We start from the raw sequence: 27,967 nt of genomic DNA on the forward strand, positions 1-27,967 counted from the left end.
CAAAGACAATCTGTGAGAAACTGCGTGATAAGAATTCGGAGGGTGTGGAGAAGGACACAAAAAGTACTGCTCGTGATCCGCAATCTCCCCGCTCATTCTCGATAAGAAGCATACATGGCCTCCCTATCGTTCTCCCTCTCCCCGGAGGCGATCTATCAACTACACGATGCATTGATGTGCCTGGGTAGATTTGGCGACAATGTATCATTCGAAGCCGAATTCGATCTGGTACGTGATGCTCTACTTGTGTAACTTGAAAGTCCTGAAGTGACTCACACAGATGAAATCAAGCTTCGTTTGAGCGTCTTGAACTCCACCAAGACAGCCTACGCCGCCTTCGCCTTTGATGCAGACAAGTTCTTCGAGTCCTACTCATTCGGGGTAGATAGACGCAACATGTCTGCAGGCGTTCAATCACATAAGTTCTGTTGCCAGGTGTTGATCAAAGTGGGTGGTCTTCGGACCAAATTAGCCACCACCAAGGGGGTTTTCTCCAGCTAACATTGGAATAGGCCCTCGTGTCCGTCTTCAAAGGAAGAGCAAGTGGCCGCAACAAGGACACCTCGGTCGAACGATGCGAGTTCGAGCTGCAAGACAATCCCGATGAGACGGAATGCCGCCTCGTCATCAGACTGATATGCGGACTTGGTGATTAACCCTACCCTCTACCGCAAGCATATTTTGTTCCTCCCGCCAGGATGCTGACGACTCAGGCGTCATCAAACTCTACAAGCTCACGTACGAGCCCGTCTATGTTCAGCATGCAACATTCGACAGGTCCAGAGCGACGAATGAATGGAGCATCGAGCCCAAGTTTCTGAAAGAAGTCACCGACCACTTCGGACCGTCGGCAGAGCAACTGGACATTTACTCCGAGCACGGCAAGACCGTTTTCACCAGCTTCACTACCAAAATCGCTGACGGAAAAGGTTTAGATCTCCAAACTAAAAGTCTGCTCGCCCATATCTATGCTAACGAATACCTTCTATGCAGAGATCCTGCGACAACCAGTGCATACCTCCGTGGCCATCGACAAACGGGACTTTGAGTATTACCTGGCCGAGGACAATCGACACATTGCGATCAATCTGAAGGACTTCAAGGCTGTCCTTGCGCATGCTGATATTGTCCACGCCAGACTCACCGCCCGGTTCACCACTCCCTGCCGCCCGCTGCAATTCGCATACGAACTCGAGGGTGTCAAATCCGAGTTTACCTTGATGACGAGAGGTGAAGCCGTCGGGGACGATGGGCCAAGCTCGTCTCGAGCCGCCGCGCCACAGTTGTCTGCTCGACAGACCCCAGCGCCTGTGCAAGTGAGTCAGCAGAGGCCCACTGCTACCGACGCAAGTCGAATGCCGCCGCCGTCCTCGCGGAGTCGATCTCTCCGCCCTCTCACCGGAACGCCCGCTCGAGCTTCACAGACCCCCGCAGAATCCCAGAGACCTCAACCCCCGGTCGAATTCGATAGTCTCTTCGTACCTGCGGATGATGACCGACAATGGGACGTGTCGAATGACGAGGAGGCTCCAGCCGAGGACGAGCTTGGCTGGGATGCCACGGGTGACAAAGTACGACTCCCAGCATTAACCGTCTTCCATTGGCAGCTGGTTACTGACTTGATAACAAAGGACACTTTCACCGCCAGCTTGGGGACACGGGTGCCCAACGAGGAGTCGGAGGCCGCCGAAATAGGCCAAGAGGAGGAGACGGGCATCCCGCCCACCCAGCGCATATCACAGGTGACTTTAAGTGCCCTGTCCACATGAAATTGACGAGGAAACTAATACCGTCAGCTCCATGGCCTTGGTCTGTTCGATTAAGCAATCAAGCATCGCCGCGCCAAATAATGGCCACCTGAAGGTTCCCACAACCGCGTCGGAGCCAACATTAGGCAGTAATGATCCAGCTTGTCGCGCAACCGGCGCCAACGCCCACAATATCGGACTCGCCATCTGGCAGGGAAATCCGTTTCCACCCCCCCTTGACATTACCCTGCGCATCAGTATCGGGACCACAGTTCCCATGCTCGCCCCAGCCACAGGCCACAACCGTGCGCTCATCCAACCGAGCAAGAAGATGCTCGCTCCCCACCGCCAGGTCCCTCACCACCTGGCCGTGCCCCAAGTCACCGGTACTGGTCGATGATGGAATCTGTCCGCGATCATTCCTGCCCCAGGCCACCACCTCCCCATTGTTCAAATGTACATAAACGCCATGCCAACTGACCTCGATGGCCCGATAGCCGCCCGCGCGTAGTGCCTTCTCCTTCACCTGGGACGCAGACACCCCCGAGCGAATCCCCCACTTATCATCCACCGCGCCCAGCACGGCGAACTCCCCCCTAGCAGGATCGCCCATGATCACCGTAAACTCCCGCCCACACGCCGCCCCGGTCGCCGGGAACCCCAGCCCCTCCCACCCCTCAATCCTCCGGGGACTCCAGACCACCTTGTCAGGGATATTCGCTTCCCCCAACTGGCCCTTTCTCGCCGCGCCCCAACCCCACACGCTCCCATCGGAAAGCACCACCACCGTGTGGGCCATCCCACTCGCAACCGCGCGCACCCTTACCCCGGGAGGCGGGAAATCCGGAATCGCGACGCCGCCCGCACTCGCGCGGAGACAGCCCTTCCCCAATCCCAATTCCCCTTTCAATCCCGATCCCAACACAAACACTCGATCCCTGCTCTCCTGTCCCTCCTCCTCCTTCTCTAAACCAGAAGCGACCAAAACCGTCCCCTCCCACGAAGCAGCCACCCCCGTGAACGTATCATAGACCTGACCACCACCACCACCACCTGCATCACCCGCACCACCCCCAAAATCACCAACAACAACAACCACTCTCCTAAACCGCATCGCCATCTCCCCCTCCCCCTGGCCTCCATGTTCCTTCGAAGATACCCCACACCGCCCATCCCCATTCCACCCCGCTGCAAAGACCCTGCCCCCCCGATCCGCCACCAAAGTATGATTTCCCCCGGCCACGATACGAACCACATCGCCTCCTTTCGGGGTACCCTCATCTCCAGGCGCTGCATCCTCCGCAACCTCGAAAACACATCTTACCGGCAGTGAGACATCCTCCTCATGCCCCAGCCCCAATTGGCCGGAGCCATTCGACCCAAACGCGAAGAGAGGCATTCCTTTCTAACTCCGGGATTTGTCGTGATGTGGCTTGCTTGCGTGATTTGCTTTGTGCTAGCGAGGTAATCTAGCGACTCGACTACCAGAGGGTATACTGCCACACCGGGGAAAATACCCGATCAGTATACAGCACCGCAATCGAATGTTATCCCCCGGTTTTCTTCTCGAGAGCAGTCGAAAATCAAATTACTATCTGCTGCCCCTGACGGGAGAAAAGTTTAGATAAATCCGTATCACGTATGAAAAGTAGCAAACAAGGAAATATCATCATGGATGCATTGGGATGAGAGAGAATAGACAGACCACTGGGTTTGTTTGTTCTCTTTAGCGGTCAAGAGAGCACTCCTTTTCAATATGACAAGAGAGATAACCGAGGGTAGAGGACAGTGGCTGAACTACCTAGGCACCACTAAAGATCAGATAATCTTGCAGGTGATAATGAGTGGGGTGGGAGAGGAATTTCGATGCAGGAAGATTATTGATAACGATGCGATAAACAAGTGACGAATGTACCGCCTTTTCCTTATCGCTTACCTCTTCCGGCGGCGATTATCCGGCAGAATCCTGGTCGGCCGAAAACGGCAGAGTGGAAGACCGGCAATGACGACGTGCGAGAACGCCGTGGGGCCAAAGGACGATGTAACTTGCCCTCCGATGAAAATGTAAATGTCCAAGTCTGGGGTAGAAATGTGGAGACAAAGGATACTACGAGGCCTTATGTAAGAAAAAGAAAGTCAGGATGAAAAGTATGTATTTCCCAGCATTGGGGAGGATGCAATATTAATCAGCTTCTATATACTTAAAAGTAGGTATTTATGTACCTGGGTATTGGGAGGAGGTGTACAGCCACAACAAGAACCAAGCAAAACCACTCGCTCGAAAAACAAAGATTGTGAAACAGCAAGAAAGGAAGAGTGAAAGGCATCATCAACCCGGATTGGGGTATGCCACATGCAATGCATCAAGCCGATGGTCTTTTCAAAGTGCTAGAAAGGGAATCATTCAACATAACCTAATGGTTGGTCTTCTCATTGAAGGACTCTTCCGAGTCATCCTGCGCAGCCGGAGGGAGAGCGAAGTTATCCGTCCTCGTGGCCGGCTTGTCCATTCCGCGGAACATAGGGCTAGTGCGGTGGAAGTAGGAGTGGACGTGGCCTTCCAGAAGAGACTCATCGGTGTCCTGCAGGTAGTCTTCGCCCTTGGTAGTCTCATCCATTTTGCGAGCCATGGCAGACTCCCATTCAGCGCGGAACTCCTCCACCTTCTGCTTGTAGTCAAGCTCGGCGTTGTAGTTCTTTCCAACGCCGCGCAGACGCTCCCAGACAGACAAGTGCTTGGAGTGGATAGCAGGACCGTGGTAGTCCTGCTCACGGCCTTCACGGATGTACTGCCAGCGACGTTCCTGCTCCTTCAGATCCAGACCTGTGGTGTCGGGAAGGAAGAGCCAGGTGAGAACCATGCCGGCCAGACCCCACCAGGGCACAAAGTAGAACTTGGTGCGGGTGCCGATGTAGTTGTACAGCACCGAGGCCAACAGGGCACCGAGTTTACCGCAAGCGGCGGAAATACCGTGAGCCGAGGCGCGGATAGGAGTGGGGAATACTTCGGCGGCGACCAAGAAAGTGATCGAGTTGGGGCCGAATTGGTTGAAGAAGGAACTCAGGAAGTACATAGCCTGGAAAGCGTGGATGTTCTCCGGCTGGATGTAGTAATCGTAGTGGAAGGCGGGAACGACGAACATAACAAAGCACATCAGGAAACCGATCATCTGCATCCACTTGCGACCGTAGAGTTTGTTGTCCACGAAGAAAGAGGCGCAGTAGTATCCAGCCAACGAGACACCGACATTGCACAAGCTCCACAACCATGTAGGCATAATGGAGTTGTTACCGGGGCTCAAAACTTCGATGAACTCGGAGCTGAAAAGCTTGTTACCGTAGAAGAAGACATCATTGCAGAACCAACCGCCAGTGGTGGCCAGAAGACGAGGCCCGAAGTACTTGAGGGTGAGCTTGAGAGAGTTGACATCATAGCCAGTGACAGAGGCCTTCTTCTTAGCGGCGTCCAGCTGCTTACTAGCAGACTTCATGTGGTAGGCACGGTAGTAGACCAGCCACAGGGTTCCGACGGCGGGAATGGCGAAGGAGATACGGTAGGTCCATTGAGCGGCAACGGCGGAGTAGGGAGGGTTACCGCTTCCATGGTGGAAGATCAGTAGCAAGATGATCAGGATAGCCTGGTTGAAGAACTGACCCCAACCTTGCATCAAGAAAGCGCTAGTGACCTTGCGACCACGATGGAGACGATCCTCCTTGGTCGAAACCTTTCCGGAGCCGACGGCATTCTCCATACCGCTGGTGGCAGTCATGGGATATTCACCACCGACACCAACACCGTAGACGAACAGAGACCAGGCGTAGCAAATGATCCAGCCATTCTCGTTCACACCCCAAGCTGCGATAAGCATGATCAGACCGAGAAGCATGATTGTAGCATCCTGAATCAAACCCCAGCGGCGACCGACCCTAAATCATGTGGTCAGCGATACTCTTTCCGAACAGATTCGAATTGAAGACCATACCAGTCACCTAGAATACCGACCAAGATCTGACCGACAATGATACCGAGAATCTCGAGGTAGTCGATGGCGTAGATCCATTGCTTGTCGCAAGTCTCGTATTCTTTCCAGCAGGACTTGAAGGAATTCTGGAAGAGAGGTTTGATGTTTCCGATAGAGAAGAGCACGTAACTGGATAGGCGCAAAAAGCAATGTGAGCAAAACTGGTGGCACCTTCGGGAATAGTCGTTGGAGGGGTGGACCTACCCTTCGAGACCAAGACCAGCACCAGGCAGGACCATATTCCGGAAATAATAAGAGACAGGAGAAAGAGGATCCTCCTTGATCATGGCCCAAATTCCACGAAGCTCACGCTTGGATTCCTGGGCATCGTAGGAGCCAACGAACTTGACTCTCTTGACTAGGGGCAGATCGGCCCAATAGGTACCATCGGGCGTATAGCTGTCATCGGGACGAATGAGCTGATCGAAGGCACCCTTTTCGTGGAGATCCATGTCCTCGAGGGGATTATGGGTGCCAGTCATGTCGGGGCCATGGGGGGCCTGAGCACCGAGAGTTGCCATCTTGTCGGACGATGTGATATGATAATCGACTTGGCTGTCGCAACAAGACTCGGACAAGAAGAAGAGGCGCTCTTAGAAAGATCTCCTAAAGAGGAGGGAAGGGGAAAACGGGCGCGTTGACCGTGATGGAGGCGTCACACACGATGCAGGCCAAGTTGTTGGACAGCGGCCGGCCATCAATCTTATATTCAGAAAATCTCTGGGCTGGGCGGACCAGCAACAGCCCACCGTCACGCCCCAGGCACATGTGCAAATGGTGGGACGTGATAAGCCAGACGCCGGTCTTGGGGGGAGGGAGGGGGGGAGTGTGTGTGTGTGTGGTTCATGGGTCGACGGGGGAAATTCTGGGTAGCCCGTAGTCTGGTAGGTAGTGCGAGATCCAACTGTAGTGGCGGCGGGTGGGGAAGTAAGAATTAGTTTTAGCGGAGTGGATCCCAAGGAAAAAAGAAGGGTTCCACTGCGCTGCAAGTCGTTAGTCGACTTAGACTAGGATGCAGGAAGGCGGACTCTCGCCAGCCCCAGTGCCTAGGCCCTAGACCCAGTTAAGGATATTGAATAGGTAATTGAATACTGGAGCCACTTTCTCTCTTTCCTCTCGGCCTTTGTGTCGCGGCTTTTCGACCGGAGAGACCGGAGCGGGTGAAAGTTCCCATGAGAGGAGAAGAGGTTCAGGACGGGGCGGTCATCGGTCATCGGTACCTAGTAAGTACTGCAGTAGTGGTAGGTAAGAGAGGTTTCCAATCCAGCTTGCCGTTCCCGGGCAGAGTTCCTTCCTCCGAGAATCAATTGCACCCACCACACCCGCACCCACCCGGATGAATTGGAAAAACCCATCTATCCGAATATTATTATGACTTCCGTCGGGTGGCATGAGAATCAACATGAAAATCTATTATCCCTCCAAAGGATGAATTCCAGAGGATCCAGTCAAACTAGGATTATGGATTATGAATAATTCTCAGGAATAATAATAATGCCTGGGGGTAGACGGTGACTGTGGCGGAAGTCAGTTGAGGTTGAGCCCGCCGAGGAAGACGAAGGACTAACCTTGGTGCGGAAAGGCGGGCGTGAGGGGCGTTTCCCACTGCAGAACTTCCGCCGCCGGCCAATCAAAAGCGCACGTGGGGGCAGAATCGCCTTCGATCGACATTGACCGCCTTCTAGAATCACCCGCCCGGATTTGCCTCGGTCCAATAAAATGTTGGCAACTGCAACCCCACTACGAAAGCTGCACGCCTGGCCGGCCCCGAAGTCACCATGAATTGCTGGCAGGTGGTGGTGGTGGCATCATCCTCCATTTTTCGACTGTTGGAAATTTCCGGGGGAGATAACAAAAAGACGGGGGATCTATTGGATCTGGATCTAAGAATAATCACGACGCTGCAAAAAAGACCGACCTGCATCAATTGGACCAATCTGGCTGGCTCACTTAGTTGTTCCCAGATGGGAAAGAGAGAGCGTGCGCTGCGTGCGCTGTCAAGTGAGATCTTCAAGTATATGAGAAAGTTGGATTGAGCGGCAAGAGGGCTCCGCTCGGATCTTCAGTGTGTTACCCAACGCTGTTCATCATGATGTTGATTTATCTCGATTCCATTAGATCTTACAGCTGAATGATGCACATTTGATAATATGAGTATGTTTTCCTGCGTTGTCTTTCGTCCTTACGTTCCTTCGGTCCTCGTCCACCCGACGACAGCCATGGACTTTTTTGGAATAAGACATGGCTCATTGGAACACGCGCACATAGATAGTTTGACCCGGGCTGAAACTCGTGGTCGAAGTCTAAACATGTGCCGATGCATACGTAGTTGCATATACAATTGAACAAGTAAAGTAAGTGAACAAGTGAACATGGTGTTTGGCATCTCTTGGCACTGCACTTCAGTTGTTTGTCCGCCAGCCAGTCGCATCGCGTCCTGCCAGCACGTTCCCGCCAACCCTTCCCCAGTCGTCCATCAACAACACTTCCCGAGTCCCCCATCTTTTGTTGCCCTCGTGCTCTTGTGCCTATCTGGGAGGTGCCCCTCCCGAGTTCTCTTTCATTATCGCCTGATCAAGAGTTCCATCCGGTTTCATGGCTCCTGCTCGTTTCCACGGATGGAGACGTCGGCCGACCACATGGCACTACGTCCGCCCTCTTTGGACCTATCCCTTGCCTGCATCGCTCCACGGTGCATTTCAGTCAGCTTATACATCATTCTCGTACAGGACACCGGAACGAGGTGCCACAGTCACAGTGCAGCTTGGGACCCTCCGTCTCCGCCCGATCATGGTCATCGAATCTAATGTGTGTTGGATGATGACGGTGCACGTCTTGTCTCGGAGATGCTCTGGGCGGACTTTACCGATATCAACCTTCAAACCTTAAAGATAGGGGTCTCATCATACTACAGTCTGGCACCTCCTCCTGGCAGTATGAAGCCGGCTTGGGTTTGGTCCAATGAGAGCCGCGGGCTCCGCCTCGTGGCTCATATCTCTTTGACCCGGGCCTACCTTTCCACTCCCGCGGGCAGACCATCAGCATTGCTGACAGGGTCTCCCATATCAAAGGAGCTGTTGAGATTAGGGATCGTCTATCCCACTGCTCCTTCCAGCTCCATCCCGAGCTTCATGGGTCATGGTCAGCCGCCACCTTGCTGCGTATGCATCTAGAAACAGCTACCCGGCCGGCTCTAGTGCAGCAGATTGGCCACGCACTCTGATAGTTGGGTAATAGCTGCAGGGAGACAACATGAGATCGCTGGACCCTGATTCCCTTTTCATCAAATGAAAGGATCTAGATGCGACTCATGGCCCGGTGGTGCGCGGCGTTCAGCGAGATCGGCCGCTCATCTCCTGACATTGCAGCCAGGCGAGATCCAGCAGAGCCGATGGTGGTCAGACGTGGTCTCTTGGGAAGATATCCCTTCAATGAGTGGTTCGGTAAAGTATGGCCGCTACAATGGCTTCAAGCTCTGCTTTCCACACATCGATTGATAATGAAGCACGCTGTGCGCAGGCTGATATCTGTTTCCGTCATCCAAGCAAAGCTTGACTGAAGGCGTGTATCACAAGCCTTCTTGGCCTCATATCTCGTCCAGGGAACACACGGCTTGGTTTCCGCCACTGGATGCAGCCTTGTTTCTTGGAGTTCTTTGCCTAGAATCATCCTGGCGCTGCTTATGCATTGCCACACCCTCGACCCTGCATGCCTGGGAGGCTACTAGGCCAGGCGTCGAAGGAATGCCAACGCGGCAGCCGATATACCCGCTCTTTGCTAGCTCGTGCAGATGTCTCAAGTGGGTTGCCCCCCTTACTTAGTCATGTACGATGCATTGTCACCGAGTGAACTGGCTCTCGCTCTGCCGTTACTCGGGTGTAGCCCGGCCCGCGCCACCGGTCATCAGGTCGGTTGCCTTGTGTAATCGTCGACGGTGGTACAGTCCCAAGCCCTTGCATGGACACAAGGCTTACCCGAACACTTTAATTCGACAGACTATAACTTTGGTGGTGGTGGTGAGGTCATGCCTGCTCTCTGGTCTTCTTGGCCCGGCGCTTTCAGTGTCGACTCGAGAAGTTGTCCAACGACTCACGGTAAGCGATTCGTAGATTCCAAAATCCGCCACGTTCCTAGTACATGAACCCTCCCTGTAGCCCTGCTAGCGGAGTCGGCGATGGCACAGTACATGCAGTCCCACTGCATTAGACAACCAAAGCCACCGCGGAAACCCGAACTTGACCATCTACATCGCGTTCTCCAGATGAAGAATGCCCCCTCACACGAGTCAGAGTATATCCTGGATATCCACTATCACACGATCACCAGGCACTCAACCAGATAACTCATCTTCATCCCATCTATCCTTTCCCTCGTCCTAACAGACGACATCTTTGGACAACTATCCTCGAAGCGAATTATTCATAACCGCGCCCAAACTCTGTACTCAGCTGAGGTATCAACAAGTGTTCAACGGTTGCAAACTTCCTAGAAGCCTCCCTCCCTCTCCATGAGTAGTTTACTCTAGCTTTCTGCTTATTTCTTTCTGCCTCAGAAGCTCTTGCGGATCAGTGACGTTACTAACACGGTATTCAAGCCCACATCGAAATGTAGCCCAGTCGTCTCAGATTCTCTATTGAGCCACCTGATGATGGATCTGCAGACATATACCCATCCTAACTGCTGTCAATTCATGAGGAATACCCCATCTCCATAGTACGAAGCTTTACATCCTGGGCCTTAATACAGCGACCACGAGATCGATTGTTGATGGCTGCACTCTTCTCGCTTCTCTTACGAGGAAGGACGATGTGGGGACAATGATGACTTGGGCCCTTGATTCGAGGAGAGGCGTGACCATGAAGCAATATTTCGCATCGCAAGAGTCGTTCCTACTGACCAGACTGCAAGAAGCCAGGGTAAAAACTGATCATGAAAACCAGTCGCCCTTTTAGCCCGCGTACCTAGTCTCCCGATATTCCCAAAATCATACTTAAGAGACATCCCAGTCGCAGAGGTGGATTGGGGAGACCGTGAAAATATCAGTGAATCTCACTGCACCGCTAACTGTAGCTGGTGGTGTGTGTTGTCTTGGCCGAACGTTTTGAGGATCATCTCATGTAAGGTTTTCCGAGGGCGATCGCCGCAGTTGTCTCTCGACTATGCTGGTATTGGAAAGCCCTGGCAAGCAGCTCTCAGCCCAGGTTGAATTCGAGTGAGACCCGCCGTCCGAAATTGACGAGGCAAACACGCTCCGCCGGAGGTATCAGCTCCTCGCGTCCAAGCCCGGTATCTTGGTGGTGCTTCTACCATCGGGTGAGAGATACGAAACTGGGTGTTAGGTAGAGAGCCATATGAACACCCGTAGAGAGATAGCTGAGCTTGAGGGAGGAGCGTCTGTGGCATGTTTGTTTACTGGCAAAGAAGAAAGGACATAGCTGGAGCAGTCATTACTCCGATAACGGGGTATTGAGGTAGGTTCATACCTACATCCGTAGCTATCAGATGGCTAGGTGACATGACAAGGACCTGTTTTTGTCAGGTATGAGCTTCTTCAAATTTATCATTCTAGTCCACCATCTTCGATGGCAGCTTTACACATGTACGCCCAAGATGGAGCCACCTGGATCATCATACTTTCGTTCTTTGTGGAAGCGTCAGCTCTGATATTCTAGTACAGATTGAAAGACGGAGCCGGATTCTCGTTGCCAAGCAGCAGATCCTGTGATCGCGTCGTTGCAAGGGTGAAAAGCAAGAAAGCATGAGTCTTGCTTGAGAACTTTCTGATCTGATCTTGTCAAAGGGTGCTACAGAGGCGTTTGCCCCAGGGCCGTGATACGGGTGTTGCAGCAGGGCCTGGCACTAGATGTACACAAATTGAGATCTAGGTTTAACTTACTGCACATTAGGCGCTTTGTCACCCAGCCTGATTGCTGCCTCCTGTTTTAGTCATGTTATGGGCCTTCTCTCATTGAACCACTGCGAACCGTCCCCCAGAATCATGTACTTCTTCGTACCTAACTTGCTGTACATACCTAGTTCGCATCAGCTCATCGCGCTAGTGTTTGACCGTGTAGGGGTTGGGGCACGCTATAAGTGATAGAACTGACCGCAGGCGCTTAAGTTCGGCCATTAAGATTTACAGAGTACAGTACAGTGCGCTTGTATGTACTGTACCCCGCCGACTCTACGTAGTGTAGTAACGCTTGAGACCGGAAGACGCGCAGTGATCCTTACTTCTCCTTATGGGCCAATCACGGCCCCATTGAGACGCCCGAGGTGACCTGTGGCATGCCATTCCCTAGACATAAAGCGAATCGCGCAGTGGTGTCTTTAGTGAGTTTCTGTCTACGTTATAGCATTGTTGCTCAACTCCTGTGCGTTGATGGCAGGGGCTTGCGTCCCATAGTCTGGCAATCGCCCAGCAGCAAATGCAGCGTTCCCAGCTATGTATTCGTAGGTTGCTAGTTCTAGACCGGTTCCTACGCAGGGATTCATCTCATCTAGGCGCGTGGACGACTGTTCTCCGGCCGCTCATGAGAGGTCAGAGATAGTACCTCTGAGCCGATTCGGCCTACTTAAGCCAGGCGATTGACCATGAGAACCCCCCATCCTTTGACCCATCTACATCGATAAGCGACACGAAACCCAAGTCATCTTTGCAAGCCCTCGAATAACCGCCGCCATACGCAAGCCGCAGCCACCATTCACAAGGCTTCTCTCCTCCTGTGGGTAACCATACCTTCGAGCTCGTAAACGCAAATAGGTTGGATGGGTGTGCATTGAACTCGATGTATCTAGTTGCCTATTATTATTCATAAAGGAGCCATGTTTTCTCTACTTCTTCTCATCAAGTAACATGCGGCCGGACCACGCAAGAGCAGAGGTTCATAGGTCAACTAACTCGTCAATGCTGTAATGAGAGACGAAAGTGCCCTCACTTGCCTGCAGCATCTTTTGCTCAACGATGGTGTCGATGTTCGCCCGCTCTTCCTCACTGAGCAGACCCAGTCTATCTTCGACTGCTGTAAATGGGCCATAGAACCTTGGATCGATGAACTTCCAATATATCTCATCAAACATGGAACTGTGGCGTGAAGCAAGACAAATCCAGAACAATCCAGTCTCCATCGATTTCTCCATAGCGATGGACAGCTGCTGTGAATGTGACAAGGAACCGTCCTGGATCTTTTTGGCCTCGCACTCTTTGAGGACCTCGAGAAATGTGTTAAATCTCGGCATAAACGCACCAGAAATTCATCCAGATCAGTTTCCCAGTCTTCCGGCTTCTCCAGTAAGAGCCACCAAGGCGCCGCATATGTGAATTCGGCAGGGGCAGCATAAGTGAACTCCCAATCGATGACTCCCGTGACAGCCAGTCTTGATGCATCAACAAGAACATTGTCAGGACGGAGGTCATCGCAATATAGCCTGAAAGGACCTTTGCAGTGTTCCTTCGAGATATCACGCGACAACTTGCGGAACAGACAACGCGCAATGTACTTCTTCCGGCAGTCAGCTTCATCAGTTACCGCGTCATTGCGCTGTAGCTCCAAATGGTGGAAATGGTGACGCGCAAGCTCCTCAAAATAATCTGCTGCATTGTCAAAGTGTTGCTGCCCAAATATACTGTGCGGAATATTGGAGGTCTGAGAAAGGCGATTCATGTTGAAGGTGAATGGTCGTTGCTGCACCGTCCACTCGCCAGTCTCGTCCAGTCGAACAGCTCCAATGAAGGGGAACTCGGGCTTTGACAGCTCCAGCAATATTTCAGCCATGCCCATATAAGCTCTTCGCAACACAGACATGTTGATATTCGAACGCAGTGTGACTATCTCCTGAGACGGTTGTCTAAGATAACCCACTTAACTGCTTGCCCTCAACGTAGTCCATCACGATGTATGGGCCAACCACACACTTTCCAGATCCCAAGACCTTTGGGACAGGGACCCTTGTATGTTGGGCAACATATTGCATGATAGCGACTTCATCTTCGACCTTTTCAGTACGAGCGACGACCCGACCAAGTGCAGTAAACCGGACCTCGACACGATGACCGTCATCGTAGGTAACGCGGTAACAGATATTGAAAGCGCCATTGGCAAGCGGCGCGGCTTTTACAGGTGTGCCAGCACGATGGCGGGAAGCTACCTTCCCCGCCAGCTCCTCGGGTGAGTTCCTCAGTAGATTCTGAAGCCACACTTGAAAGATCAGATTCGATTTCTCTTCCGCGAGGTGATCGAAGTCCATTTTTGCATGTGCTATCAGGTTGATTCAGCGAAGGAGGAGGTAGGGAGTTTGGGGAAGAGGGGTGGACAGATCAAGGAGAGAGACGCTGACCGGAAAAATTGTCTGGGCCGACGGGACGGGGTGGTCTACAGAATGTTTAGGCCAATCTTCGCCTCCTATTAAGCGCCTGTATGATTGATTTGACTTGGCCTGTTATGAGCTAGTGTAACACACATCACATTATTGCACATGTTGCTGCATTTCCCTACTGTCTGTATTACTTTTTTTTATTTCTTTACTTTCCCTGTCATGACAACTGGTTATCCGTCAATTTGCCTGTTTACTTAGTTATCTAGCTCTGATCCTGCCATCCTTACTAATTCTTTCCTCCCATAACAGAGGCGAAGCTAGAGTCGAAAACTCATGAGGCTCTTCCTAGCTAGGTGTACTACCAGGAGGTAGGTATTTATCAAAGATCAGAATGTAGTGACACAGCATGCGACCCAATGATTCGCTCCTAACCTGGACAATATCGTCAATCGGTGCTACTATCACGTCAGTCGATTTCAAGCGGGGTAAGACAGCCTCCAAACAACACTTGCTGCCAGAACCACCAGTGTCTTTGCATTTCAAGCCTTGCGACATGCTGTGCCAGCTAACCGGATCATAATTTCGTATACGTTCATTGAGCACACACACGACATGGTCATCCCAGCACCTATCGAAAATAAGACAGCTCACGGCGATGTTTCAACCGAGCCGCTAGAGGCATACGTCCATCCACCGGAGACAACGCAACCGCGTAAGTACTCTTCCGACTGACCATACGGAGGCAGAGCACACTGACAAGCGAGCCAGTCGACTATGCAGACCTCGTCACACTTGATCTCTCTCTCTTCGACAACCCAGAAGGCAAAGCCAGACTAGTGAAACAATTGAAGCAAGCCGCGCATGAGGTTGGTAGGTTTCTCCTCTTCCAAAATGCATAAGATGGCTCCGGCCCAGGAAAGAGACCAAGCTAAGAAAGAGGATAGGGTTCTTCTACATCACCAACTTCGGTCTCACCCAAGATCAGATTGACCGACAGTATGCCATCGGGCAAGAGTTCTACGCGTTGCCCTTCGAAGAACGATTGAAGTATCGCGCTCCGCTTGAAGAAGGGAACTACAATGGCTACCGCCCGCTCGGGAGCGTCGAGCTCGCCCCGGGCCTGCCAGACAAGGTGGAGATGTACAACCTGTTCAAGTTCATCCCACAGACGCAGCGCACCCAGCCGGACGTGATTCACCGGCACTGGAAGGAGATCGAGCAGGTTCATCGCCATATCCATGAGGAAGTAGCGCACAAGATCCTCCGGCTCCTCGCAATTGTGCTGGAACTACCGGACGAAGAGGCCTTGGTCAGAGGCCATCGCTATGAGGCGAATTGCGACAGCGCGCTCCGCTATATGATGTCGAGGGCCAGGTCGGCGGAGGAGAATGAGCGGTGCAATCATATTTACACACGGGGCCATACAGATTTCGGAACACTGACGTTTGTCTTTCAGCAGCCAGTGGCAGCGTTGCAAGTCAAACGGTCGGCGGAGGCAGAGTGGCAGTGGCTGAGGATTCCCGAAGGCCATGCGGCGGTCAACATTGCCGATATTGTAGAGTTCCTATCAAATGGGTACTTGAAGAGTGGGGTCCATCGTGTCGTGTCTCCGCCAGAGGATCAAGTCGGGCTGGATCGTTTAGGACTGCTGTATTTTGTAAGACCGTCAGATGAGATGAATCTTGGGGCCATCGATAGTCCGCTGCTCAGGCGAATGGGGTATTACTCGCACGGAAGGCAGGATGAGAAGGAGGTAGCTATCCCTGCCACCGAATGGGTAAGGGCAAGGGTCAGGAAAAATTGGGTGAAGGCTGAGTCGAAAGAGGTTCTCTCGTTGGGTCGGTTTCAGACGCAGGTAGTGTACGATTAAGTCTCTTGCACTCGACTGTGTTAGGGTACGGTCTCAATGAAAGGAGGATCGCTCTGTATCCGAAAGTTATGACCAGCCTGAGCTTCTAGCTATGGGCTACACTGAGAGCGAAGCGCGGGGTAATATCAGCTCAGACCTTCCTCGTCAGCAGCTCGCGCCACGTGCCAAATCCGGGGTAGCAGCCATTAGTGGGGCGTGCGGGGGGCTTTAGCGTTAGAACACGAGAGACTGGCTGACAGCAAGCAGAGATACGACTCTACACAATGGTGCTCCACGGTAGACAAGCATTGCTACACTTCGAACCAAACCATGGGACATCATGCATGTCCCGGTCACAAGTGTGACATCCACAGTGAGCTGAGGACTCTGCAAGCATAATGGATGATGATAGCTCATGAACCAGTGCGCTCATGGATTCGAGGGTTAGAATGCCGAGGATGTCACCATTCCCTCGTAGTCTGACCGCGGAAATCGGTTTTGTTCATAAGATATAGGGTTGAATCGCGATTCGAGTGTGCCAGGAATACCATCGGTGGGCGCGCACATTCTTCACGCTGGCGGTTGATGAGTCTTTCCACGCTGCGGTATTCGCTGCCTGATTTCCCAGGCCAATACATTCCAATGGTATCTCGCGTCCAATTGGAATCATTTTCGAGCCAACGCGGTAACATTGTGCTATTCGATCAGTAGCGAGATGTACCGGAAGAAGTGAAGTTGGAGTCCACGATGTTTCTTATCTAAATCTTGCTGGCGACTGGCCATCTCACGGAATGCTCGACGATCTCATCGGCCCGATAGCGAAGAGTATACATGAGAACTCATTGCCAGTCTGGGACAGCTGTAATGCAAGTTGATTCTCCACAACCTGTTTGTTGACAATAGAAGTTGAGCGGCATCGCTGCGCCATGAGTCGTCTAGTGAACTGGTTGCCGACAGTGGCAGCATTTATCGCCTTCATACTGACACTAATATGCCTCTTCGCGGGGTCACAAACGAGTGTACTGCCCGACACCTCAATCCTAACAGTGAGTAAACCTGCCCTCATCGCCAAAGTGACACCAGATGAGCTCAAAGTTGAGACAAGCCTCTGACATCTACGACAGATCTATACCTCAAACATCAGCCAAAGCACGGAGATCGCTGGTTTCTACTCCATCCATGTCATGTCATACTGCGAGGGAGAACTGCGGGTGAATCACAAGGACTTTAACAACTGCTCCGATCGAACGTTGTTCTTTTCGTTTGACCCTGATGCTGCGATCCGGGCCGACACCGGGAATACTACCACCCCGGCGGACTTGGGGTGGCCTAGCGCGATCACCGACGACTTTTACGCCTTCCAGATGACATCGCGCAGTATGGGAATATTTTATTGTTTGGGAGCCGGAGTGGCCGCCCTGGCGCTGTTTGAAAGGGCATGGTGGGCGCTCAGACGCGGTCCGCGACAGACGGTAACGGAAGTGTCGTCCATGATGGTATGATCCCGCCCGTCTTGCGATGTGTGGCCTCTCAACGGATGAACTGACCCGTGCGCAGTTGAGTTTCGTGATGCTTGGGATCTCGTCCATCATTGCGACCGTGATTGCATTCCAGTTTGTCAACCTGGTCAGCTACCATGGGCAGGACGCTGGAGTAACAGCGGAGTACGGGCCGCAATTCCTGAGTCTCACTTGGGCAGCAACAGGGCTGTATCTGATTGGGGGCACGACAGGGTTAGTGATGGTGTTGATCGATCGCAGTCGACCTCCAGTGGACTATGTTCCTGATGACGAGGATGGATTTGACGAAGGCCCTGACGATCTGCTGGAAGACCATGCCAAATCGGAAGTCCACAGTCACCACAGTGACGACTCGGTAACATTGCGTTCACACGAATAGCACGGGGCTACCAGGTACGGAGTAAGGAGCAACGCGGGAATATCCAACGGGACTGTAAAACGAATCGGAAGAGAGAGAAGAGAAGAAGGCGACAAGGGGGGCCGATCGGCCGGATGGAAATGGGTGGAAAGTGAGGGAAAAACTCGATTGGGCCGGGCGGGAAACGGCGATGAAGCCATTGGTGTGTAACTGCAAATAACTCTCTAGTAATTAGTCCCATTGTATTATTACTACTTACTGTACTGTACTGAACATTGAACTTGCATTTGGTGTGCCTTTTCCTTTCTATTCTCATGTATGAAGCGAGAAATCGAGAAGGATCGAGAAAGCTGGGGGAGACAATAAGTGTATAAAGACCCACATGGATTGTCTTCGAGTTTTGGAAGATGGAATTGGACCGAGTCGATGAGGGCCGAATTCAACATGGAGCCAGCAATTGGAAAGACGAGGTGGAGGAGAGAATAACGTCACTAGGTGGGTGGGGGAGACCGAGAAGACCGAGACTACGACGTAAGTGTAAAGGAAGTTGTGTAGTGTGTGTGTAGTTCTCAGCCAGACTGACACCGGCAGCGGTGGGTCTTTCCTCCTCGTTTTCCCCAGCGGCATGACGATGTGATGTTTGATCGAACGACTAACTACCGCCCAACTGTCTGATGATGATGATGACATTCCACTCCTCCCTCTCACCACTAGTCAAAAATCATCCTCATCATTCCATGAACATACGAGTAGGCCGTACTCGGGAAGAAATCTTCGTACCCCTCGTGTCCTTTGAATCCTCAAGCCGAGTTGTGCCAAGGGAAGACATTCCTATCCGGGCCGATGTAGTCCGCAAACCCGGGGAAGTGCAGAATGACCAGGGTAGGGTAGTAGTGGTAGTGTAGTACTAGCCTCCTAGGAGTCTAATATAGACCAGTCGTAGGAGACGGAGTGCTTTCAAGATCACTATCAACCTGACTGGTCGGGAGGGATCGGGAGACCGGCCGTGGCTGATTGGGGTTGAATACCTCCTTAAGGATGATTATGGAAGCATACCACCAGACAGAGTCAGAAGGATAGGTACATCCACCCTGCTAGCTGCAATCATGCAAGTGCATTGGCATCCATGATCATCATACATGTGTAGTAAGTAGTTTAGGTAGAATATCCTGTTTAGGATCACCGCACGGTTGACGGTATGGTTGTTCGTTTGGTGTAGGGGTCGGTCCCCTCACGTCATCCTCGGATTGGTGAGTCTTGTTTGAGAGAGTTGAGGTCATTGTCCTGCTCCACCGACCAATGATCTATGCAATCCGGCTGCCAATTCCATGTCCCGCACGTACCGCGACTGAGCCTTCTCTATGGTTCTATCGTGCCTGCCTACTTGCCTGCTTGCCTGCTTGCCTGCTTCACCAGTACCGTACCCCAGTATGTGATGCTGCGCCCCTCTCTTTTCCCCTCCCCTCCTTCCCCTCTTCGGTTTGCTCCTCCCTCCTTTGCGGCTTCATATAATACCCCTCTAATCCCCCCTCCTCAATCCTTTTGTTCTATTCCCTTTTCATTCATCATCAACATCAACCACTCTCACATCAATCATCCTCTACCTCCCGCATTCTCTCTTCCTATCAGAAGACCCCTCTCACCAAGACTACTACCTAGTACTTCCCCACTCTACATCTCTTGACTACTACCAATCATCCTCTACCCCTTATACCTCATCAAAACACTTCATCATGGCTAAGAAGGCTATCCAATTCGGTGGTGGTAACATCGGTCGTGGCTTCGTTGCCGAGTTCCTCCATGAGGCTGGCTACGAGGTCGTCTTCGTTGATGTGATGGACCAAACCGTCAACGCCCTTCAGAACGCAGACTCGTACGAGGTCACCGAGGTTAGCGAGGAAGGTGAGAAGACCAAGACCATCACCAACTTCCGCGCCATCAACTCCAAGACCCACGAGAGCGATGTCATCCAAGAGATCGCCACTGCCGATGTGGTCACTTGCGCCGTCGGTCCCAACATTCTTAAGTTCATTGCCCCTGTGATTGCCAAGGGTATCGATGCGCGCACAATGGAGAAGCCCGTGGCTGTCATCGCCTGCGAGAACGCCATTGGTGCTACTGATACACTCCATGGTTTCATCAAGCAACACACCGCCGAAGATCGCGTCGAGACTCTGTATAACCGTGCCCAGTTCGCCAACTCGGCCATCGACCGTATTGTCCCCAACCAGCCTCCCAACGCCGGTCTCAACGTCCGCATCGAGAAGTTCTACGAATGGGTTGTCGAGAAGACTCCCTTTGGCGATGTCGGCCACCCAGATATCCCTGCCATTCATTGGGTTGACCACCTCGAGCCCTACATCGAACGCAAGCTGTTCACCGTCAACACTGGCCATGCTACCACAGCCTACTTTGGTCACATCCGCGGCAAGCGCATGATCGCCGAGGCATTGGCTGACCCGGAGATCAAGGAGATGGTGCACAAGGTCCTTGGCGAGACTGCCTCCCTCATTACCGACAAGCACGAGATATCAGACGAGGAGCAGAAGGAGTACGTTGACAAGATCATCCAGCGTATCTCCAACCCCTACTTGGAGGACAACGTTGATCGTGTGGGACGCGCTCCACTGCGCAAGCTCTCCCGCAAGGAGCGGTTCATCGGACCTGCTGCCCAGCTCGCCGAGCGCGGTCAGAAGTACGATGCCTTGATGGATGCGGTCGAGATGGCTCTGCGCTTCCAGAACGTGCCTGGTGACCAAGAGAGTGCCGAACTCGCCGACATCCTCAAGGAACAGTCCCCTGAGTCGGCCACCAGCCATCTAACCGGCCTGGAGGAGAAGCACCCTCTGTACCCCGCGGTCCTCGAACGGGTGCGCAAGGTGCAGGGAGTCAAGGTCTAGGCGGATCGAGTCTCCGACGGTTATCTCGCCGAAAATGAGGTACTTTGTTATGTTTTACGATGTTCACGAAGATCATTGCGAGTTCAGCAATTCCGAGTTGATCACGGATCTGGCATCTGGAAGCATGTACAACCGGTTCAGCCGCGGGACGGCGAAGAACCGTGCGGGATATGGCGAACAAATGGTCGGCGCGAACGGAGCATGGGATACCAGCATAGGTTTTGCGTGTTTTCTTTTTTTACTTGTGATACTTCATGTACTTACCGAGCAATCAGCATTTCATATACCAAATGCATGAACAAGCTATGAACTTTTTTGCGTCTCGTAGTTTGCAGATGTCTCGTGTAGTAACTACAACTTACTATCCACCCACTTGGGATGTCTCTTCTCCACAAAGGCCCTCAGCCCCTCTTTGATATTCTCCCCGGCGTTCAATTTCTCCATCCACTCCTCCATCAGCTTGACCGTCGCCTCATCGGCGCCCTCCCGCTCCCACCCCCGATTCACGCCTGCGCGACTCACCACCACGGCATCGGGACTATTGGCCGCGATGCGCCCCGCGACCTCCAGGGCGCGGTGCACGACATCCCGCTCGGGCTCCCCCTCAGCATCGATCGGCACGACCTCGTTCACGAACCCCCACCGCAGCGCCTCGGCGGCGCTCACCTTCCGGCCCGTGAGCACCATCTCCATCGCGCGCTGGCGGCCCACCGTCCGCACCAGCCGCGGCAGCGCCCCGGCCCACGCCACCACCCCGCGCGCCACCTCCGGGAACCCAAAGTAGGCCCGCTCCGATGCGATCACCAGGTCCGCGTTCACGGCCATCTCGCACCCGCCCCCGAGGCAGAGCCCGTTCACCGCCAGGATGATGGGCTTCTTGCCCGTGCGCCGCGAGAGGCCCCCGAAGCCGGTGGCGGGGGCTATGGGGTTGGACTTTTGGGTTGGTGTGGTGGTGGTGGTGGTTGAGAGCCATTCTTTGGAGGTTAGTTTGATTTCATGTTGGATTTTGAGGGATTGAGGGGGTTAGGGAGGGTTAAAGGGTTCCGGGGGTGGGGGGATTGAAGGAGAACTTGGGGAGAAGGGCGACTCGACTCACCTTTCAAATCGGCGCCAGCGCAAAACGCCTTCCCGCTGCCGGTGAGCACGCCCACCCGTAAGGCTGGGTTGGCGTCCATCCAGCGCCAGATGGCGTCGAGTTCGGCGTGGCCTTGCGTGTTGATGCAGTTGAGGTCGCGGGGTCGGTTGAGGGTGACGAGGAGGATGTGGGGGAGGGGGAAGGAGAGGGAGGCGTATTTAGCTGTTGGGGTGGTCATTTTCTTTGGGTGTTGGTTGGGGGTGGGGATTGGGATTGGGATTGAGATCTTGTCTTGATTTGATTGTGTGGAGGAGGGGAGGACTGAGATTGGGATTGGTTTGATGTTGGTGTTGGTGGTGGTTGTTGTTGTTGTTGTTGTTGTTGTTGTTGTTGTTCTAGGCTATGTAGTATTTATGGGGAAGCTTTCGGGAAGGGGATGTTGGAGACTCTGCCCTGGTGGAGTACGTACGGCAAGGTGGAGTTGCCGAGGTTCGACCTAGCTTACTTTTCACTCTCTGGGCTATGCTCGGTTTGTAGATTGAGGCCTCAAGCACTTATCATTATACGCAATTTACAGCGTGTTATGACTTGAAGAGTATTAAGCAGAGCGTTTGAAACAAAAACTCCAACAGATCTACTACACCATACACTGGTCAGATCAAGCTATGCATCATTCATATCGGTCAATACAACTCAAATCACATCAACATTCATCCTGCCCTTCCGAACGCCGCCCAACTCCGTTACAAAACACACACACACACACACACATCGGGTATTCGTGTAGCAAATCACCCCTTGTTGATCCAGCCACTGTGCACCATAAAGTCATAGATCCGACTGGTCTTGGCACTGTCGATCTACGGAGTTGTCAGTACATTGTCGATGGCCAGAACGGCAGAGCATTTACCTTGCAAATGGTCCGTGCATCCTTCTTCTTCAAACTGCCCCCCTGCTTCATCGACTCTTTCAGCAGTGTCTCCTTGATGACCAAATATGGCTTTGGTTGAATATGAAGCACATTGCACACCTCTACCTCCTCCTTTGTCAGCAAATGCAGATCCGGAGCAGCTTCGTTCTCCAGCTTCCACGGAATCACCCCGTTCAGCGGCTGCACAATGAACTTCGTCTTCGCCGGCGGCGTCGGCGTGCTGATCCCGTCCCCGTTGGAGGCGAACATCCGATCAAAGTCGTTCATTGGCTGACTGGGAGGTTCGGGAGCTTTGGGGGCACCAGGGGTGCCTGAGGCTTTCTGCAGCCGCAGTGGCAGCTCTGGCGTGGTCAACTGACTAGCCGCCGACGGCTGTTCGGGCTGCTGTTGCTGCTTCGGCCGTGTGCTTGCGAATCGGTCAAATGAGCCCTGCGGCGCCATCCTCTGGGCGCGCTGTTGCTTCTCCTGCTCGTATTTCTCGCCACCTTTCAGATCTCCGATCCCCATCTGCCGCCATTCCTGTAGCTGCGCGATGGCCAGACGCAGGTTGTGCTCGTACTCCAGTCCCTTGTTGAACTCTTCAAAGTCATCGTGGTTCATCATCCGGGCAAACGGTTTTGCCTTGTTGAGCAGATCCCGTTCCTCTTTCGTGCGCTTCTTCTCTAGCGCCGTGTTCTTCCGATACTCGAGCAGGTTGTGCTCAAAGAGGACCTTCTTGCGCTCCGTGCGCGCCGTCAAGCGCGAGTTGTAAATGTCCACCACCGTCATCTTCAACTCCATCTCCGCATCCAGCTCACCGTTCGCGGTCTCGCCCGCACCAGGCTCAAAGGTCATATGCTGCACCGCCTCTTCCGCATCGTTCATAAATTCGGTCTCGAACTCCAACCGACCCGGCATGTAACCCTGCACTTCGTGACACGCTGGAACACTAGCAGTGGGCTTCTGCTTGGGCGTGGTCGGGGGAGCGGCCTTAGCGGCCTCTTTGCGTTCCTCGATGCGTCGCTTCTTTCGCGACTGGAACTCTTCCTTGGATATGGAGTCGGACAGGCGGGTGTCGTCAGGATCGGCGCGCTCTGGAAGCGGGAAATTGGGGCTGTCAATGTATGTACTGATGTAGTGGTCTCGAACCTCCTCCTTGGTGCGGTAGCCTCCAATGTGATCGGCGATGTCGGCCCATGACCCCAGCCCGTAGATGTCAGCACCTTCCAGCAACAAAAGCTCCTCGTCAGCACCCCAGTCTTCCTGGAAGATGGGCACCGAGTTCTGCTCGATCACCTGGAATGGGTGTGTGGAAGGGTCATGGTTCTTAGATTTCTCTCCGGCTGCGAAACAGGGAACGCAGAGGTCATATTCGTGGCAGGAGGGATGGGCACAGGATACGCGAACCTACAAGGCGCGGACGAGGTTAGGTCTTGTAAACAACCACAGACGGCATACAGGCATATCTAAAAGATCAGAGGGGAGGGTTTACCGTCGAAGTCACATCAACCGAGCAGATATCGCAATGATATTTGGTGCCTGCTTCGGTGCCGCGCGAGGCGGTCTTCTTCCGTATTACACCCATCGATCGCGGTTCCCTCTCATCCTCCACTGTTCCCGTGTCCGTTGCGACCACACCGACGCGCCCTCCAGTCCAGGACGAGGGCTATAGTTTATTTGAAGAAGAAAGCTTGCGCGGGGAATAGATTTGGAGGAGGGGACGTTGAGTTGCCGATAAGAGACCGCAGAGTGGTTGAGACCGCCCAAGGGATGCAGTGCTGTCTGAAAGGGTGTCTCCGCCGAGTTACCGGGTAGGAATGAGTAGGGAAATGCCGGGGAAACAGCGGGACAGCAAGTCACGTCAGATCGTATTGAGGGTCAGCGGAGTTCTTGGAGAGGCGATCAGGTAGTACAAATAGCAAGGGTGGTATCGCTAACAAGAGGCCGAGGTGAGCGGGAAGTGCATCAGTGACTAGGTAGAGAGGTTGAGCTGAGTGAGGTCGGCAGTCGTTCCCCGTTCCAGTCCGGGATAGACGCTGGTGCACTGAGTGGTCGGATGAGCCTGAGGTGTGATTCCCGGGCCCCTCCCAACCTAGAGTAGGTAATTGGCGGACATGATCCAATTTGGGCGGTGGCTGAGTTACTGGGGCGAGTGCGCTGCCCGTTCCCTGTTTAGGACTAGCGGTGTGGTCAGGGGAGGGAAACGGAGTGGGTAAGTTGCACCGCCGCTGTGCGCGTTTCAGGAGAGTGTATGCCTCAGGTGTTAAGGTATTAAGGTGTCAAGGTGTCAAGGTGTCAAGGTGTCAAAAGGTACATACTATGTACCTACTGCGGTGTTAAGGCAGCGATGTGCCTGACCCAATCATCTCTTTTCCACCCTCCACTTTTCTCCCACATCCAGTTCAGCCCTGAGGCCTCCCGTTCTGTCCCTGTTGGTTGATTCCACTGCGGCACTGCTAGAGCCAGAGTCTCATCCAACAAACCACCCCCCCTCCCCTCTCCCCTCTTTCAAAGTCTCTCTCCCTCTTCTTCCCCTTCCCCATTTTCGCTCCTTCTTACTCGCTCGGTCTTATCAACCAAGTCTCTCTCTAAATTCTATCTTGTACTCATTTTGTGTCAACCTTTTTATTTGTCTCGTGTTAGGCTTGTATCTTTTCTTCCATCTTTGCACGTCGGAGGTTGATTTCTTGTACAGTGGATAGGTAGTTTGTATCGCTGCCCGTGTTATCGCTCAATCCTCCTCCTCCATTCTCCCCTCCCACCCCCCTCTCTCCCTCTTCTTTCCCCCCCCCCCTCTCTCCTCCTGCTGCTGACCGCTGTGGCTGTGGCGGTTCTGCATTCTATCAACTGCACTTGACTGGTCTGGCTCTTGCTCGTCTTTTGCTATTCCTAGGCCTCCTCCAGACTCCTTCTGGCCTTTCCTCCCTATTCTCATCCATACTTTTGTCTTTCCCCGTTTATAAACATCTGTCCCTGGACAGATCGGCTTCCCCTTCCTCCTCGTCTCTTCTTCTCCTGATTACCCCCCTCACCACTTCCTCGCACCCACCGTCACAATGTCGTGGAAAATTACTAGAAGTATGTAAACCCCAAGGTGCTTTGGTGTTCCTATTTTCGATCATGCAGGCTAACGGACGTTCTTTCTCATCTTTCTTGGCCGACAGAACTAAAGGAAACCCACCTCGCTCCTTTGACCCAAACCTTCGGGCGGTCGTCCTCCACATCCACCATCAAGGGTGATTCCGGCGAAGAGACTCCTGTGGCCTCGCAAACGCCTTCGATTTCACCATCCATTTCCAACGGGATCAGTATGTTTGCTTTTGCCCACTGATTTTGCCTCCCCCTGTCCTCCGATCGCCGACCGTCCTAACAAAACCTCCCGCTTTTAGATGCCTCGGAATCTCTGGTCTCCCCGCCCGTGGCCCCTGTCAAGCCCGGTATTTTGATTGTCACCCTCCATGAAGGTCGAGGTTTCGCTCTTTCGCCTCATTATCAACAAATCTTCAACTCGCACTTCCAGAGCAACAATGCCTATGGCATGCGTCCCAGTTCATCCTCCTCCCACTCCGCGCATGGCCAAGCCGGGTCCTTCGTACAAAGCGCCCGTCCACAGTCGACGAGCGGAGGCATCAATGCTGCCCCCACCATTCATGGTCGCTACTCCACCAAGTACCTTCCTTACGCTCTCTTGGATTTCGAGAAGAATCAGGTCTTCGTCGATGCCGTGTCTGGATCACCGGAAAACCCCCTCTGGGCGGGCGACAACACTGCTTACAAGTTCGACGTTTCGCGCAAAACCGAATTGAATGTCCAACTCTATCTTCGTAACCCTGCTGCTCGCCCAGGTGCCGGTCGCAGTGAGGATATTTTCCTCGGTGCTGTCAAGGTTCATCCTCGTTTTGAGGAAGCTCTGCCACACGCAGAGGATCCCAAGAGTAAGAAGGACAACAAACAGCCACAAGAGCGTCAGCTTGGCCAACTTGGCGCGGAATGGTTGGATCTTCAATTCGGCTCCGGTTCCATTAAGGTTGGTGTCTCGTTCGTCGAGAACAAACACCGCAGCATGAAGCTGGAGGATTTCGAACTTCTCAAGGTCGTTGGTAAGGGTAGTTTTGGCAAGGTCATGCAGGTCATGAAGAAGGATACGGGTCGGATCTACGCCCTCAAGACTATTCGCAAAGCTCACATCATTTCCCGCTCCGAGGTGACACACACCCTGGCGGAGCGATCAGTACTCGCACAGATCAACAATCCTTTCATTGTCCCGTTGAAGTTCTCCTTCCAGTCGCCGGAGAAATTGTATTTTGTTCTAGCCTTTGTCAACGGAGGTGAGCTGTTCCACCATCTTCAGCGGGAACAGCGGTTTGATATCAACCGCGCTCGGTTTTACACGGCTGAGCTTCTCTGTGCTTTGGAATGTCTGCACGGATTCAAGGTCATTTACCGTGATCTCAAGCCCGAGAACATTCTTCTCGATTACACTGGCCATATCGCGCTGTGCGACTTCGGTCTGTGTAAGTTGGACATGAAGGATGAGGATCGGACGAACAGTAAGGCTCCCCAGGAGTACGCACCTAACCTCAAATCGACTAACCAGTCTTGAAACAATAGCCTTCTGTGGTACTCCCGAATACCTCGCCCCCGAGCTCTTGCTTGGCAACGGATACACCAAGACTGTCGATTGGTGGACCCTAGGTGTCCTCCTTTATGAGATGCTGACGGGTCTCCCCCCGTTCTACGACGAGAACACGAACGACATGTACCGTAAGATTTTGCAAGAACCTTTGACATTCCCTAGCACCGACATTGTTCCTCCCGCTGCTCGGGATCTCTTGACGCGACTACTCGACCGTGATCCTCAGCGTCGACTGGGTGCCAATGGTGCTGCGGAGATCAAGTCGCACCACTTCTTTGCCAACATCGATTGGCGCAAGCTGCTCCAAAGGAAGTATGAGCCAAGCTTCCGACCCAATGTGGTATGTCTAGTCACTATATCTTTACTGTTATCGTTATCGTATACTAATTGATGCAGCTGGGTGCTCGCGACACCACCAACTTCGACCGTGAATTCACGTCGGAGGCCCCACAAGATTCCTACGTCGATGGTCCTGTTCTGTCGCAGACGATGCAACAACAGTTCGAAGGCTGGTCTTACAACCGTCCGGTTGCTGGTCTTGGCGATGCTGGTGGCAGTGTTAAGGATCCCTCCTTCGGAAGCATTACCGAGTAAAGGCCTTTTTGCCTGTCACCATCGACTGAACGTTCTTGA

At 53.1% G+C, this 27,967-nt stretch overlaps 12 protein-coding genes across 12 annotated transcripts; 6 read left to right on the forward strand and 6 right to left on the reverse strand.

The window, feature by feature from the left end:
- Nucleotides 1–114: 114 nt before the first annotated feature.
- Nucleotides 115–1,823, forward strand: BO72DRAFT_390735 (putative DNA repair protein rad9; the record flags this gene model as incomplete). Its single annotated transcript, XM_040941820.1, has 7 exons — nt 115–228; nt 292–447; nt 513–648; nt 714–929; nt 994–1,610; nt 1,683–1,742; nt 1,797–1,823. The coding sequence occupies 7 exons, from the start codon at nt 115–117 to the stop codon at nt 1,821–1,823; spliced, it is 1,326 nt and encodes a 441-aa protein (XP_040795935.1).
- Nucleotides 1,538–3,598, reverse strand: BO72DRAFT_490162 (RCC1 domain-containing protein). Its single transcript, XM_040948124.1, has 2 exons — nt 3,454–3,598; nt 1,538–3,343 (listed from the first exon to the last, which is right to left on the reverse strand). The coding sequence occupies exon 2, from the start codon at nt 3,145–3,147 to the stop codon at nt 1,891–1,893; it is 1,257 nt and encodes a 418-aa protein (XP_040795936.1). The 5' UTR covers nt 3,148–3,343; nt 3,454–3,598; the 3' UTR covers nt 1,538–1,890.
- A 391-nt stretch (nt 3,599–3,989) lies between these two features.
- On the reverse strand, nt 3,990–6,632 carry BO72DRAFT_296109 (putative MFS phosphate transporter). Its single transcript, XM_040940406.1, has 3 exons — nt 5,975–6,632; nt 5,732–5,899; nt 3,990–5,675 (listed from the first exon to the last, which is right to left on the reverse strand). The coding sequence occupies exons 1-3, from the start codon at nt 6,289–6,291 to the stop codon at nt 4,163–4,165; spliced, it is 1,998 nt and encodes a 665-aa protein (XP_040795937.1). The 5' UTR covers nt 6,292–6,632; the 3' UTR covers nt 3,990–4,162.
- A 1,666-nt stretch (nt 6,633–8,298) lies between these two features.
- BO72DRAFT_453211 (uncharacterized protein) lies at nt 8,299–8,799 on the forward strand. The gene has a single exon (XM_040945924.1). It carries the CDS (start codon nt 8,366–8,368, stop codon nt 8,657–8,659), a length of 294 nt encoding a protein of 97 aa, XP_040795938.1. The 5' UTR covers nt 8,299–8,365; the 3' UTR covers nt 8,660–8,799.
- A 3,411-nt stretch (nt 8,800–12,210) lies between these two features.
- BO72DRAFT_481367 (phosphotransferase family protein) lies at nt 12,211–14,017 on the reverse strand (the record flags this gene model as incomplete). Its single annotated transcript, XM_040947674.1, has 3 exons — nt 12,211–12,982; nt 13,018–13,605; nt 13,652–14,017. 3 exons carry the CDS (start codon nt 14,015–14,017, stop codon nt 12,656–12,658), a joined length of 1,281 nt encoding a protein of 426 aa, XP_040795939.1. The 3' UTR covers nt 12,211–12,655.
- A 681-nt stretch (nt 14,018–14,698) lies between these two features.
- On the forward strand, nt 14,699–15,956 carry BO72DRAFT_501471 (putative oxidoreductase, 2OG-Fe(II) oxygenase family; the record flags this gene model as incomplete). The annotated part of the gene is made up of 3 exons (XM_040948985.1): nt 14,699–14,798; nt 14,855–14,956; nt 15,031–15,956. The coding sequence occupies 3 exons, from the start codon at nt 14,699–14,701 to the stop codon at nt 15,954–15,956; spliced, it is 1,128 nt and encodes a 375-aa protein (XP_040795940.1).
- A 651-nt stretch (nt 15,957–16,607) lies between these two features.
- Nucleotides 16,608–18,161, forward strand: BO72DRAFT_296398 (SUR7/PalI family protein). The gene is made up of 3 exons (XM_040940407.1): nt 16,608–16,981; nt 17,060–17,431; nt 17,493–18,161. The coding sequence occupies exons 1-3, from the start codon at nt 16,862–16,864 to the stop codon at nt 17,832–17,834; spliced, it is 834 nt and encodes a 277-aa protein (XP_040795941.1). The 5' UTR covers nt 16,608–16,861; the 3' UTR covers nt 17,835–18,161.
- On the reverse strand, nt 17,948–18,812 carry BO72DRAFT_453215 (uncharacterized protein). Its single transcript, XM_040945925.1, has 2 exons — nt 18,099–18,812; nt 17,948–18,023 (listed from the first exon to the last, which is right to left on the reverse strand). The coding sequence occupies exon 1, from the start codon at nt 18,438–18,440 to the stop codon at nt 18,126–18,128; it is 315 nt and encodes a 104-aa protein (XP_040795942.1). The 5' UTR covers nt 18,441–18,812; the 3' UTR covers nt 17,948–18,023; nt 18,099–18,125.
- A 734-nt stretch (nt 18,813–19,546) lies between these two features.
- BO72DRAFT_390762 (mannitol-1-phosphate 5-dehydrogenase) lies at nt 19,547–20,713 on the forward strand (the record flags this gene model as incomplete). The annotated part of the gene is made up of 1 exon (XM_040941823.1): nt 19,547–20,713. The coding sequence occupies one exon, from the start codon at nt 19,547–19,549 to the stop codon at nt 20,711–20,713; it is 1,167 nt and encodes a 388-aa protein (XP_040795943.1).
- A 324-nt stretch (nt 20,714–21,037) lies between these two features.
- On the reverse strand, nt 21,038–22,360 carry BO72DRAFT_296422 (enoyl-CoA hydratase/isomerase family protein). Its single transcript, XM_040940408.1, has 2 exons — nt 21,810–22,360; nt 21,038–21,687 (listed from the first exon to the last, which is right to left on the reverse strand). The coding sequence occupies exons 1-2, from the start codon at nt 22,024–22,026 to the stop codon at nt 21,065–21,067; spliced, it is 840 nt and encodes a 279-aa protein (XP_040795944.1). The 5' UTR covers nt 22,027–22,360; the 3' UTR covers nt 21,038–21,064.
- Nucleotides 22,361–22,384: 24 nt separating this feature from the next.
- On the reverse strand, nt 22,385–24,736 carry adaB (chromatin-binding transcription regulator ADA2). Its single transcript, XM_040945926.1, has 2 exons — nt 24,191–24,736; nt 22,385–24,105 (listed from the first exon to the last, which is right to left on the reverse strand). The coding sequence occupies exons 1-2, from the start codon at nt 24,281–24,283 to the stop codon at nt 22,660–22,662; spliced, it is 1,539 nt and encodes a 512-aa protein (XP_040795945.1). The 5' UTR covers nt 24,284–24,736; the 3' UTR covers nt 22,385–22,659.
- A 1,018-nt stretch (nt 24,737–25,754) lies between these two features.
- Nucleotides 25,755–27,928, forward strand: BO72DRAFT_390786 (serine/threonine-protein kinase; the record flags this gene model as incomplete). The annotated part of the gene is made up of 5 exons (XM_040941824.1): nt 25,755–25,776; nt 25,863–26,006; nt 26,088–27,248; nt 27,310–27,674; nt 27,731–27,928. The coding sequence occupies 5 exons, from the start codon at nt 25,755–25,757 to the stop codon at nt 27,926–27,928; spliced, it is 1,890 nt and encodes a 629-aa protein (XP_040795946.1).
- Between the last annotated feature and the right edge of the window lie 39 nt (nt 27,929–27,967).

Source organism: Aspergillus fijiensis (assembly GCF_003184825.1).
Source record: "Aspergillus fijiensis CBS 313.89 unplaced genomic scaffold BO72scaffold_86, whole genome shotgun sequence".
In the NCBI taxonomy this organism is placed as follows: domain Eukaryota; kingdom Fungi; phylum Ascomycota; class Eurotiomycetes; order Eurotiales; family Aspergillaceae; genus Aspergillus; species Aspergillus fijiensis.

Bases quoted from the DNA above. Each gene is read 5' to 3' on its own strand.
- BO72DRAFT_490162 (XM_040948124.1), bottom strand. From the start codon at position 3,147: ATGCCTCTCTTCGCGTTTGGGTCGAATGGCTCCGGCCAATTGGGGCTG.
- BO72DRAFT_296109 (XM_040940406.1), bottom strand. From the start codon at position 6,291: ATGGCAACTCTCGGTGCTCAGGCCCCCCATGGCCCCGACATGACTGGC. The intron at 5,900-5,974 runs GTAGGTCCACCC...GCGCCTATCCAG, and splicing joins GCTGGTCTTGGTCTCGAAGG to TTACGTGCTCTTCTCTATCG. The intron at 5,676-5,731 runs GTATGGTCTTCA...CACATGATTTAG, and splicing joins GTCGGTATTCTAGGTGACTG to GGTCGGTCGCCGCTGGGGTT.
- BO72DRAFT_453211 (XM_040945924.1), top strand. From the start codon at position 8,366: ATGGCTCCTGCTCGTTTCCACGGATGGAGACGTCGGCCGACCACATGG.
- BO72DRAFT_296398 (XM_040940407.1), top strand. From the start codon at position 16,862: ATGAGTCGTCTAGTGAACTGGTTGCCGACAGTGGCAGCATTTATCGCC. The intron at 16,982-17,059 runs GTGAGTAAACCT...CATCTACGACAG, and splicing joins CCGACACCTCAATCCTAACA to ATCTATACCTCAAACATCAG. The intron at 17,432-17,492 runs GTATGATCCCGC...ACCCGTGCGCAG, and splicing joins CGGAAGTGTCGTCCATGATG to TTGAGTTTCGTGATGCTTGG.
- BO72DRAFT_453215 (XM_040945925.1), bottom strand. From the start codon at position 18,440: ATGCCGCTGGGGAAAACGAGGAGGAAAGACCCACCGCTGCCGGTGTCA.
- BO72DRAFT_296422 (XM_040940408.1), bottom strand. From the start codon at position 22,026: ATGACCACCCCAACAGCTAAATACGCCTCCCTCTCCTTCCCCCTCCCC. The intron at 21,688-21,809 runs GTGAGTCGAGTC...TAACCTCCAAAG, and splicing joins CGCTGGCGCCGATTTGAAAG to AATGGCTCTCAACCACCACC.
- adaB (XM_040945926.1), bottom strand. From the start codon at position 24,283: ATGGGTGTAATACGGAAGAAGACCGCCTCGCGCGGCACCGAAGCAGGC. The intron at 24,106-24,190 runs GTAAACCCTCCC...CGCGCCTTGTAG, and splicing joins CGGTTGATGTGACTTCGACG to GTTCGCGTATCCTGTGCCCA.